The following is a 13,993-nucleotide window of genomic DNA, read 5'->3' on the forward strand; positions in this document are numbered from 1 at the left end:
CAGGGTGTCGTAAGGGTGTCGACCAACACCAACAACTCAACAATTGTTGCTTCAGGTACTGAGATTTCTGGCTATTTCCTTATGTTACAGAGTCGACAATTATGAATGTAAGGGGACCAGCAACTGCTTTCATTCTCAAGCCAAAGAAGCAAATAATGAAATGAAGAGCCATTATTGTGCATCAAGACAAACCTCTTTATCAGAAGCTGCTGGATAACTGCTGTACTTCTCTACCGGTCTAGCTTCTGAAATATGACTGTTTAGTGATTATAGTCATATCAATTAAAAGTCATATCAGTTCATTTCAATTACAGGCTAATGTAAGCTGTATCAGACGCCTAAAGATGTTTCTATGATTGATGAATATGTAATGTTCCTAAACTAAGCTAGTATCTCTATCTGCATCAGTTTTATGGTGAAACATTCCTCAATTATAATTGAAATTCATAGTATTATAATATGGAAGTAAAATAATAATAACACAGTCAAACAGAGTGGAGACAAAGTTACAGGAGAATTAATAAAAACTAATAAAAAACAATTTAACATCACATTTTATCTCACGTCCAGCTACACGAATACTCTGACACCTAAAAGATCAATCTATAAATCAAACTACTATTTGTAACAATGTGTTAAAAACCGCAATAATTATATTTTTTCCCTCAAAGCATAAACAACATTCACTGGCGGGCAGATACATGCTGTTGACAGGTAAGCACTGGTCTGAGCTGTTCACACTCTCACAGTGATTGTCATATGCTGATTTCATTGTGAGCAGAGACCTGGCAGTGAAGACGCAATCTGTTCAAGAGGCCCTGAGGGGTCAGACTTTCTGGACTGGCACTGCAGCTCGCTCAGCGGCTTACAGCTGTGATGGAGACGCTGTGAACGACGCAAATGCAGACACTTTGTGTGCTTCACGTAGAGAGGAGGAGGTGGGGGAATCAACTTTTGGAAGCTTCATTTACAATAAGCTGTGAGGTTAAGTAGCGTTTTGAGCAAACGCTGGGTCTGTGCGGCTGAATATCAATGGGAGGCTTAAGGGCCGAAGCAGGCACTTAATCAGGGCTCAGAACCCAAGGAGAGGAGGAAGAGTTGAGAGAAAGAGAGGGATGGGGGAATTAATATGTAGCGCACACATTAATTATGCAATCACACCCTTAATCTGCACAGATCTGGACGAGCTTATGTTAACAGAAGCTCAAATTTACTGTAATGACAGCATATTTACATTGACTAAAACTACGAAATCAATATGTAAATGTAATGTTTGTTGTAGCTAACTGGGGAAGATTGGAAATGTGTGGAGTGGGAAAGATGGATGCATATGTAATAGGGCTGAGCAGAAGGATGAGAGAGATGTGTGTGCATGCGTGTGTGAGGGAGGGAGAGTGAGAAAAATGGAAGGGGTAGGGACACATAAATAAGGATCTAGCTAATATCATGATTATGTTTGGACACAGTCCCGAGCTACTGCTGGCAGGCAGCTAGACTCCTAAATAGACAGAGATAGAGGGTAAACTGAGTGGAAGTGTTACTCTGTCCTTCCAAGCAAAGAAGGAACATCTTAGCAGTCATTCATGGCAGACCGACGAGCCATTTGGTGAGTGTGTGGGTGGAGTTCTGTTCCAGATTTACTTAGAAAAATCAGATCACTCGTTGTGCTCTATAGTACAAATATAATTACTCAAAATATCAAATGCATTCAGAGGGGAGAAACGTGCCATCTGTCGGAAGAGGCTTGCAGGTTAATATAAACAAAACACCCATGTTTCAAGTGCAATATCCCTTTGTCTCGCCTGCTTCCACCACGGATGTTTTCAAAGCAGCTGTCATCTGAAAGAAGCGGGCCCTCTGAGCGGTACGGGGTTGAAATGTGGACGTCTCGGGTGTTTGCTTCCGCCTTCAGAGGTCTCTTTCTCACTCAACACACACACACTTGTGACATCCAGGTCGGCCTGCAACATCTCTGGAGGTACTTGACATGGCATAAGGGTGCCGGGAGGAAAATGTCATTTAACTTTATGGACAGAGAAAATGGAGCGTTTTGCAGGGGAGAAGAGCAGGCTAAACAGATTGGTTTCATTCTGAGGTAAGCCCATTGCCTAAGCTGTGAGTCCCCACGGCACAGAGCAGACTCTAGACCTTATTAAACTAGCACTGCCAGACACAGAGGAACACACACACACACACACACACACACACACACACACACACACACACACACACACACACACACACACACACACACACACACACACACCTTCTCTCCGACCCCTCACACACTCACTACCATCATGCGTGTTTCATCTGAGACACACAAACACACTGAGGTGAGTTGTTCCCTCTAATTTGTACAGCGGAGGTCATGAAGTACACACAGGGTCATCTTACCTCCTCCATATTTTGCATCCACAACAAAGCAGAAGGATGCGAAACCGTTCAGGTTCTGCTCTGTTTCGGTCTGCCATCTTGTTCCAACGTTAACCAGCATGCTCACTGATAGATACTTCCCATCAGGGTTGCTCTAGCTAACTAGCTAGCTATCTTACCGAAAGCATCTGTGAATCTGCTACTGGATAGCTGACACACAGAGGGAGAGATGGGGGGGAGGGGGGCACAGGAAGCCGCAATAAAACACACAAAACCTAATGAATCATTTTTGCAATTTCAAAATTCTTTGAGAGTTCAAATTAGAATAACCTTTCCTTGGCAAACAAGCTTGCTGAGAGCAGAGCGGAGAATAAACGAGGAAGGAAACAGGCTCCATTGAAATATTCATCAGGCCTTCATCATTTATGCAAGAGATTAGGTCCTCCTCAACACCCTCCTGTATTCACAGGCAGTCATCAACATGGCCACAGAGAAAAACCTTCTTGGGACAGGGCTTGGACACTGCAGTACTCACTGCACATCACATCGCTAACTAAATAACTACCTGAGATGGATTGGTGCTCAGAGGAAAATCTCCCAAAGCCTCAAGATTTATTTCTAATCAAACAAGACAACTAAGAGGAGTTTACTCAGCGGGATCATAATGACAGTGGAGCACTATTTAATCAGTCAGTTTGGTTTAGGTGTGTGTGCCGCATGAGCCAAGCTCTACAAAGTAATTGCCATAGATATTACCATTTATGGGACATTTGCATTTTTTACTCAGCAACAATTTGAAGCAAATAAACATTGTGAAATTAAATTTGGGTAGATAACTGCAACTACAAACTAGCAAATAAACGTATATGGGAGACAGTGGTGAGTTTTTTTTTAACCTTACTACAACATATAAGACTATTGGTCATGTTCTTGGACAAGAGCATTAGTAGCCACAGCATTGCTTTTACTAAGAGTAATAATAACAATAAATCTATATTTTATTAGGCTTTTAAATATGTATCCTGGTTTCATAACACAACACAGAATTCCTTACAGTGGCATTTCACTCCTACATTCCAAACCACAGTAGAACTAATGTGGTTCTGTATCACCTGTTCACAGATTATGCACAATTAATTGTTATACAGCAACTTCACCATACTGCGTAGGAACCCTGTATAATGGAACTACACCACGGTCGCATGAGCACCAGTACACACTGGAGGCTGTAAAGGCAGACTCGTCTGCGTGTTGATGTTTTAAGACACTCAAGGGGTATTTACTGCTGCATCTTATATATTGTAGAATAAAAAGTAAAAATCTCTTAAGATTACCCACAGACCTCATGTCATGCATCTTACCAAAAAACTATTTTTAAAAACCCATTGACTTCGAGACGAGGGAACCAGACGTGCACAAATTGCAAACTCAATCCCGGGTTTTATTATTAATTCCTGCAACACTCTATAATGAGACAATAGACAGAGATGATGTGTCTAACTGACTCTACTTTGAGCATTACTGAGAGTGGGAAAACGTATTAAAGTACAATGAAATAACATTGTTTTTTAGGAAGAGTTATACATCTGTGATTAATAATTGGGTTTGTAATGTAAAGCATAATAATTTGATTCCTTAATGCTTTTGTTTTCAATAATATTGCAGAGGTAGCTAGTGACACACTAGTACCTTGAGTTGGGGATGACTGTGCGAATGTGTGCGTCCCTCCCTGCAAACCTTATCCTGAAGCCTTTACTGGCACTGAGCTCAGTCTACTGCAACAAATTTGCACACAAATTGCACTTAGTGTGGATTTACGGTGTGACCACAGTTTATTTTTACTGCAAGCTAACAGCTTGTCTGGTCCCGCTACAGGGGACTGCACCCCCCCTACTCTGTGATCTGTCACCTATCCTCTCCCAGTATGACAGCATGGTCACCACACACACACACACACACACACACACACACACACACACACACACACACACAGACACACACACACACACACACACACACACACACACACACACACATACACACACGCATGTGCATACACACAGGAGCCCACCCACTCCATTCAGCCCCAACTGTCCTCCACCAAAATAGCTGACACAGAATAATGAGCTCCTGACACCCAAAATGATATCGATAACACTTGGAAAAATGGCAACGGCGCTGCTAAAAAGACACAGCAGTAAGTGGGGGAGTGAGAAGACGAGGAGAGGGAGGCGAGGGAGGGAAGATTGGGGAGATGAGGGCCATTAGCTGCCAACACAATATAACTACCACTTAGCCTAACTAGCAGGCAATGCGGCAAACTGCCAAATGACTTCTTTTACAAGTGTTCTGGTGACATGTGGATGCTTGCTTGGCTGCTAACACGAGGAAATGTGGGGAGCATTACAGTACAATTTCAATTTAGAATCCACTGTCAACAAACAAACAAGGGCCATCATAACAGAGATTATAAACAACTCTAATAAAAATAAATGTTCCTTAGAAACATTCGTTATTATGAGCCTATCTGATTTTACATTTTGATAATTCATTCCAAGAGATACAGTAAAACTGGCAATCACAGAATGGTGCATCAAAAGGTGTCCTTAAATGTTTTATCAAAATGTTTGCATTCAGCCTTTAAACTGACAACTGTCAAAAAAATATCATATGACCGTTAGTCATGTAGAATGAATGAACAAATTACATTTTTATATTGTGACACACAAAACTATGCCCAGCCTGTGTTCAGACCATCGTCATCTACAACAAAATTAATGGATCACTGACAAAGACATATACTGCATAGTACTGGAGAAGTCTAAATAATTACTAATCAAATAATCCATCTTGCCTTCTTTTAAAAGGAGAAAGTTCGCAAACTTCCATTCCGATTTTTGCTCATCTGTGAACCGGATTATTACAGAGTCAGGCAATTTCATGGATAAATAACCATCTTAAATCATAATAATTCATACTGTACAAAATATTAATGGCACTCACTTTCCGACACCTCACACAATCGGTTTTACTGATGAATATTTTTGAATTGACCAACCTCAATGGCCAGGAATAAAGTACCAGTATAAAGCTGCGAGAGCCCTCTAAGCAGAGTCAAGAAAGGACCCTTTTCCAGCCTCATACGTCATCAATCCATCAAGAGAAATTGAGTATTTATATGCAACATATTCTAAAGGGACTGAGCCAATGTTATTTTATTTGTGTAGGTCAAACTCAGCCAGTAAACTGATATCATCCGTGTATAATAAAATACCCTATTTAATGCCTATAAATCATTCACAAACGAGAAAAGAGTTGGAGAGGAGAGGATATGACCTTGTTTTTCTCCAAAAGATGTATTGAACCAGTCAGTAATCATATCATTGATCTCAACACAAGCAACCGGGCGACTACACAAGGTCTGGATTGCTTTAGAAAATCTACCATTCACCCCCGCTTCCATGAATTTAAAAGGCGAGCAAATCTCTTTAAATCCAGTCAAAAGTCTTTTGAAAGTCAACAAAACATGAGAAAGTGGATTTGAATTCATCATTTCTTGCTCTCATAATAGTTGGTACTGAATATGCACGATCGATACAGGCTTGTTTCTTTTATTTTTTATTAATGAAAAGAATATGCTGACAACATTTCACCATATTCAAAGCATGTCTTGGAAAGATACAAGAGGACTTCTAAAAGATGATGAGATTTTAAAGGTTCATATGTAATACCTTTTATTTTGGATGCCTTCTTCAGTTTTGCTTCGACTACAGACTGAATTCTTCTTTAGTACTTTTTCGATTAAGAAATGTATTTGGGCTAACACTCAAACACTACCTCTTTTTTGTTATTTATGTCCAGAATTGTTGGGGGTGGTTGCTTTGTAATCGATCTAGTTGTAATGTTTGTCCTCTTATGAACCGTCTCTTATGGAACCGTATATACTCTTATCAAAATATTATTGAGTTTGCCTGTATTTTTGCCCAATTCTTCTTTCATCATCCCAAAGTTGTTGTTTGTATGTACCCTCGCACATATCTATTTTCACCAATCCAACGCTCTTATCCTCAAATTAAAAATAAGAAGTTCTTGGACTCCCTGTAATACTCAGGTGAAATGAAGGGAGAGATATGACTTCTTTGCACGACGTTAACCTTAAACCGATGAAAGGACAATCACATGTTCGGCTGCCACCTGTGATTGTATTACCGCTTTGGCTTCACACTGAGCAGCCTGACATTTCAGAAGTAAAGGTTGCTTATACTGCCCCGGATCCACTGAAATGAACATGGAGAACACTGGCTTAATGAAGCTTTATAAAACAAAACTCTCTCGTCACTGGGTACTACCGCTAAAGTAACACTTGCGTGTTTTTAAAAATGAAGAGTGAATATCATATACACAGTCCATGAAGAGAACGATGGGAAACAACCTTAACCAAGCAACAATTTCAGGCAGAAAGAAACAAAGACGGGAGGGAAAATTGTTATTTACACAACAGAGATTGCAGCGGTAGATGTCCCTCTCAAAATGTCACAATGGACTGAGAAAATGAATGTGCACCAGCAGGTCAAATGTCTCTTAATATACCAATGAAAATGGTGTTTGCTAGCTGGATTCTAGATGCATCTTCTACATAAATGGAAAAAGACCACCGCCTGGTGTTCACTATTAGGTACTACGTCCATACCACCACCAGGAGTATTTCATAGTTACTTGTGTAAGTGAACCAGGATGGGAAGAGGAAGAGGATTGTTTTTGTGAAATTAAAAATAAGAAGAAGAGTGAGAGAGTGCTGAATACTTAGCTGCATACCTGTTTTTGCTGGTGCTGGCAGTAGGGGCGATGTCTGGAGTCAGGACATACAGGCTGTTGTTCTTGGGCAGGTGTAAACTTCTCATCACCGTCTGATTACACACACACACACACACACACACACACGCGCGCACGCGCACGGGCACGCGCAGGCGCAGAGATACAACTTCAAAATAGTTCCACTCACAAGGAAGTACTTAGCAGTGGAGATAATGATTTCTTAAGGAAATATACTTCATCAGAATGTATACTTCATTCATCTCCTGATGATTATATTTGTTTGTCTGACTAATGCTGGCCATGACGACCACAGATGCTTCATATGGACATGGTTTTATAGGATGTTTTGCATAACAGCATTAAAACAAAGTCATGTATGCTATGTTCTAGTCCTTGCGACTAAAATTTTAAATTAAATTCTTGAGATCAAGACACAGAACACTGCTAAAACTGCAAAAGCAAAACAAAAGTAAGAAAAGATAAGCGCTCATATCACCAGTGCTACATTGTGTTTTTTTTCCACTTGCCGGTTTGTGACCAACATTCAAAGGGTTTGTTAACTCACACTATCGGATACATCTCCACTCTTCCATCCCTTCAGCTGCATTTTGGACACTGGAATCCCAAGATCTGCCTCGAGGATTTGTTTGATTTCTCCTGTAAGATAGATTTATGCCGTTATGTATATTCCATACGAAGAGGCAGTTTGATGTGTTGAGGATTATACACAATACTTATATCGGTGTGTGTGTGTGTGTGTGTGTGTGTGTGTGTGTGTGTGTGTGTGTGTGTGTGTGTGTGTGTGTGTGTGTGTGTGTGTGTGTGTGTGTGTGTTGCTCACCAACTGTGCTGCCTTCCTCCAGTACCAGCTCTATAGTGCGCTGCCGGTACTCCACCCTGAAGTTGAGCATCCGGGGCTGGTGCTCTACGATGTGTCGGGAGGCGGGGTTGACGGGGCAAAAAGCTGAAGTCGAGGACGATGCAGGAGAGGAGGACGAAGACGAAGAGGAGGGGGGAGGAACTGCACCTCCTGCTGCCGCGTCAGCTGCTTCTGATTGGTTAGGAGGTCCGAACATGGTGGGCTGGCTCGCCTCACTGGAAAAGTTACTGCACAGAGGTGACAAGGTCAGTAATGGTGTCGAAGACTGACTGCTAAATTCATATTCCACGGTCTATCATACAAGATCAGGATGGAAGAAACCGCCAAAACATACCAGAAGCCATCAGAAATAAATATCTCTATCTGTGGCAACATCAAACATATCTTCGTCCTTGTTTATACCATAGACTGTAAAAAAGAAGTGGACGTCACACTTGGTTTGTGGACTGACGTTTTGAAGCAACCTAAGACGAAAACACAGACAACTCCCAGACCTGTGGTAGCGACCTGTTAATCACAAGCTAGCCTTTCTCTAAAGCATACCCTGCTTTATCGTTTATTTTACTCTAAATAAGACCATCATTTACTAAATGAATATCATGCTGTATTGAAGATTTGACATTAGTGATTCAGACCATAAACTCATGTTTACAATGTTTACTGAGTAATAAATCAAATGAGAAGTAGCATCATTTACTAATAGACTTACATACAATCAGACTTTCAGAAAACAGCTTTCCCACCCATCCTCCCTTACAATATCTGCTTTCTCTCTGTAAAGCTTTTCTCTTTGCTGCTTGCTCATATATGACCCATGTTTCACACAACACAGTAAATAATGTCTTCTTGTCTCCCGTCCATGAACAATTTGTGCCCTTTGTTCCGTAAGTGTAAGCAGCAACTGTCTGCCAAGAACATAGTGCCAGACTCAGGCTTTCTAACAAAGGCTGCATTTTATCAGGCTCACCACATTAGAGGCGTAGGTTGACTGTCAGCGGCCACAAAACTTCAGGCTATAACAGACTCCTCCACAAGCCACCTCAGTAACAAACAAACCAATTATTTGAAGATCCAAATCTTTCCTAAACTCATAATTGGACAAGTAGAATAGTTTCTGAAAAAAAGTAGGCAGGTATTTAATAATTATATCCTGAAATCCCTCAAAATGTACCTGTTTTGAGATCATTTCAGATTTTATATTTTCAAGGGAGGATGGATTTATCAGATATAAACCCTGCGTACAAGTTAATGGATGTGCAAAGACAATCCCACTTTGTGACATGAGAGCATCTCAAACCATCTAAATGCTGAAAAATGGCTGTAAAAATACAAAAGGGAAGTCATACCATGAGTACATGTAAACATGTGGAATATGTATGGATATGGCAGTAATTGTAGACAGCAGACAACTACCATCTCATATCTAGAATCTAATATGTATTGTGGGGAAATAGATACAGATGACACAAGTGACACTGATATTTTACTCCAGGAAGAAAAAGAAAAACAAGAGAGATCTTGCCAAAAAGGATTCTTACACTTCTTGAAAGCATCTGAGAAAACAAGTAAAACCTAAACTTGGCACAGTAACACTGAAGGCCGTTAAATTGTCCGTTGTTGCTGTTTGGGGGTAGTTCCATGCTGCCCTACATCGAGATGTTCTCCTGTGTAGTCCAGCAGGTGTCCCAAAGCAGACAGACCTGGTGAGCCCTTCACCCGTGGACAAACTGTAAGCCGGTGAAGCATTTCAACAGGAATTCAGCGGTTTTGATCAAGTCCTACCAGGGAAATCACTTTTGGTGGCCTGAGGAATTTTGGTTGCTGATCAACAAAGCAAAGCTTCTGATAATTCCCAACCTGCTTACGAAAGAGGACACAAGGGAGGAAGGAAACGCATTTTAGATGGAAGCGTTGGCGTAGCCTCCAACTGGCTCCAGCTCAGGTCACGTCATCAGAGTCTGTTTACTGGGCAACGCCAGCCTCGTCAAACCAGTGCCAGCCACTTAGTAAATGTGTTGGCTGCTGGTCGCACTGCCAGCCAGTCTCCATTCACAGCAATGTGTGCCCCTGAGAAGGACCGGCAATATTCTCATGGCCCAAGGGCCTGAACCACACCGGACTACATGCATGCATGCGCACGCACACAAGTGTGTACACAAAATGAAGCGGTTTAACCGAGCGTCTCCAGTCGGAGTGGGTTCAGATCAGCCCAGTGCATTCAAGAGTGTAAACTAACCGTTGAGGGAAAATGAAGGGCTCAAAGCCTCTTAAAGAAACCTTTTATTTTAGTAACTGTGTACAACCACACTCTTGGCAGGAACTTTCCTTTCAGTTGCAGTCTTTCATATTATTCCTCTGCCCAAACTCAGTAGCATCTAAGTTAGTGTTATTTGCTGGATATGAATAATGTGTTTTATCATGGAAGTGGTGAAACAGTAAATGTATTCTCATCAGTGGTGTACAAATTATACTCACTGTAATCATGGCTCAACCCAAGCTCATGAAAACATGGAATTAAATTTCCTGCTAATGCATTTGGGCTTTGGTTTCATATTTCCTGCATTGTTTGAAAGTTGTTGCATGCTAATCTACATCGTAGACGCACGCCAAGTGCCATAAGTGCATATTCCTCAGTGACGTGAATCCCCACTGCCACACCAACCATTTCCATGGCATTGTCATGATCATCGATCATTGTGGTGAGACACCAGAAGGAACCACAGTGCATGATGTGCAATGATATGCATGTTCAGTGTCGTACAATCAAGTAATAAATGTTTAGCAACATGGTTATTATTACCTTTGTAAAATCCCATTCTCCTGCGGTATCACTCCATTGATGGCTGCCTGTAATGAAAGTGGAGGTAAATTAGACATTACATTACAGTCTTTTATCCAAAGCAACTTACAATTCAGTATCTATCTATACACCGCTACAGGAGCAATTTTGGGGTTAAGTGTCTTGCCCAAGGACACATTGACATGCGACTAGACGGAGGAGGGAATCAAACCGCCGATCCTCTGATTGAAGGACTCCTCTCCACTTAGCCACGGTCTCCCCCCACAGTTAATTTTCTTGTTTTAGTTTCTGTATTGTGTCAGTTTCCAACTCTTTTCTATAGAAAACAGTCGACTGTTCACTGGGCTACATAAAGTTCAACACATCCCATCTTTAAATCAGTAAAGAACAGGATGACAAACATGGAATAACAGCTACATTTGCAACACACTTTGTCAAAAAGAATGATGCTATATTATCAGCAGTAATATTTAACCACAATCATAAAACTAAATTTGCAATTGAGCCGCCACTTAAATATCTTTTTTATTATGTATTATATACGAGGACAGATTACCTGCAAAGGTGACTGATTTGAACACCTAGCCAGACCACATGTAACCAGGCAAAATGTTCTATATTTTGGTTGACACTAACATGATGTTTGTCAAAGGGTATGTTAGATTTGCTGTCTGCAGAGGACCTAACAAAATGTGACAGAGAACGATGGAATATTCAAATAGGGTGTCTGGTCGAAACAAAGAGAGCTGAAAGGACAAACATGACAATAAGCGCTTTGCACTGAGCCTTTGTTCGAATGGACAATTGATTGGATTTCTCTCGAACACTCACTGCTCTTCACTGCAAAAACAAGCTAAATGAAGTGAGTTGTTACGTGCTGGCATAATCATATCCCCCTATTGAACGAAGGAAATATGGAACAGCAGAAAGGCCTCACACTAACACTGGACAACAAACTAATAAAGTATTGGTGGATGTATCACTGGATCTTCAAAGAGATAATGCTGCGAGAATTGTTCAGGCAAGGTTCAAGAAACCTTAAAGGTGCTCTGTGGAGACTTCTGGTAAACAAACTTAAGTTATGATGCCGTTCAGTGTTTCTCCCTAAATCATATTTTGTGTCTTCTTAATATAAGACACAAGGGGAATGTACTTCCTTACTCATAAAACATGTGGCTTGTTTACATACACATTCACTTGCTAGCAGTCTTCTTCTTCCCTACCTTTGTTCGCGCACTGCTGCATATCTTGGCTGATTACCGCCACAGGAAGATAAACAAAGCCGGGAGACGCTCAGAGAATCAACTCCATGGTGCTAATTGAGGTCAAAAACTCTTCAGGGCACCTTCAAGCTTTTATTAAATGAATGGCGCAGACACTCAGTCACAGTCAGCTTTTTCTTTGTTTTGAGGAAAGAATATCCTTGAGTTTCTCAACTCTTTTACATTAGTCCTTTGTTTCTTATAATACATGTTTTATCATGGTTTCGGCTCCATTATTCTTTATTGGCTGGATTCCATTTAGCTGCGTCAGTTTCAGGGTCCTAGTATTGCTGGTTCACTGTCACACTGTCATAGCTTACTGGAATAGACCAGATCTGTTGTTATTGTAGTTAGTGACACATCAGTGCACTTTTCATACCATGATGAGTCAGAATACTTGTGTGGGGAAAGTATCTAGCTTTTAAAAGCCACAATATGATGTTCAGCCGTACAAACTGGTTTGGGTGAAGACTTCATAAAGTACCTAAAGTTTGACAAAGGCATTTGTTTTCTAAGTTTCACAACACTGTTGATCAGATGTCGGATCTGCTTTTGAGTATCATTTGAAAAGTGCCTGTTAGAAGGCTATAGTTTGCTTATTTACAAAAAAAAAAAAAGAGGGTGTAATCCTAAATAGTCCATTTATATAAAAAATACAAGTTTACAGTACCACATGAAGATATAAATTTAAGTAAACAACAATGTAATCAGGAGGCTGTTCCCTGTTTGAGTGGCGGGCCGGGAGTTCATCAGTGAACTACAATGAGAATTCAGACCAAAGGAGACGACTGGGTTGGTTGAGATAGATAACGCTAGGATAGATATTTTGACGCATTGAAGAGCATGACTCCAATGTGCGCTGTGTATACGGAATGAGAAGGAAAGAATGTCTTTAGCCATATTGTGGCAGTATTATGACTGTTTTGGAGCATAGTGACCATGCAGATAGGCAGCAGAGGAGTGGATTGAGTTACTTTTATATTGCATATTTTTTACCTCGGGTGAAAAAACTCCAGTTTTCTGAGATAAAACATTAACATTCAGGGTAAAAGAGCAATGGCAGTATATCTCACGGCTGAATTAATGCATGCATATACCTTTTAGACTGTTGTTATTTACTAATCTTATTGATCACAAGACAACAATTCCCTGCTCTGCTAAACAATATCCTGGGGGAAACAATGCTCATGAGCATCCCTTTAATTTTTTTATTTAACTACCCTACTCCCTACCTACAACCCCTGCATGCACAAGCAAATCAGTTTTGTCACTGTTTACAAAAACTACACAGCTACTGCAGTGAAATTGCAAGTCATCAGATTTACACAGGGGCAGTGAGTCCAGGCCCCACTGTCTGTCCTACCACTGCTCGGACTGTCGCTACTGCCTGCTTTGAACTCCTGCCAGCCCAGGTCTAAATATAGACTGACCCCTTCAATATGCACTGCACGGCAAAGGGCTCCTTTACTCAGACTCATCATGAGTTAATACAAACTTGACAAAACACATTCTTTCTCACAGAGAGTGTCTCTCAACTCAGCATTCACTCTACCTCTCAGGACACAATTCTCTCACAGTCACCACATTGTGGGTGGCCAAGATCCTGCCTGATTCACAAAACATGCTCGCTGATGATAAAATGATATGCATGAATAATTTGGCCTTGGCATAACTGCACAGAATGTGTGTTCATTGGATGTTGACCGCCCTCTTGAACTTGTACTCTAGATGAAGTCGAAGTCTGTCTGGCAAAGCTTGCAGATAATGAACTTACCACTAAATCCCAGTTATTAAGCTCTAACAGAGTGATTGCCTCTGCAATGTTGTCAATTCCAGTGCAAGCCTGTGAGAAGAAAAGAA

The 13,993-nt window shown here is 40.9% G+C and overlaps 1 protein-coding gene across 1 annotated transcript in view; it reads right to left on the bottom strand.

Moving 5' to 3' along the window:
* faf1 (Fas (TNFRSF6) associated factor 1) overlaps nucleotides 1–13,993 on the bottom strand; it is a 58,876-nt gene that overhangs the window by 42,296 nt on the left and 2,587 nt on the right. Inside the window, exons 2-6 of the mRNA XM_068707302.1 lie at nucleotides 13,908–13,976; nucleotides 10,872–10,918; nucleotides 8,033–8,298; nucleotides 7,757–7,848; nucleotides 7,192–7,283 (exon numbers count right to left, since the gene is read on the bottom strand). Of these exons, the coding sequence (XP_068563403.1) occupies nucleotides 7,192–7,283; nucleotides 7,757–7,848; nucleotides 8,033–8,298; nucleotides 10,872–10,918; nucleotides 13,908–13,976 (566 nt within the window). The remainder of the gene's footprint in view (nucleotides 1–7,191; nucleotides 7,284–7,756; nucleotides 7,849–8,032; nucleotides 8,299–10,871; nucleotides 10,919–13,907; nucleotides 13,977–13,993) is intronic.

This window comes from Cebidichthys violaceus, unplaced genomic scaffold (genome assembly GCF_023349555.1).
Source record: "Cebidichthys violaceus isolate CVI_PGR_0920_01 unplaced genomic scaffold, fCebVio1.0.p SCAF_13, whole genome shotgun sequence".
NCBI lineage: Eukaryota > Metazoa > Chordata > Actinopteri > Perciformes > Stichaeidae > Cebidichthys > Cebidichthys violaceus.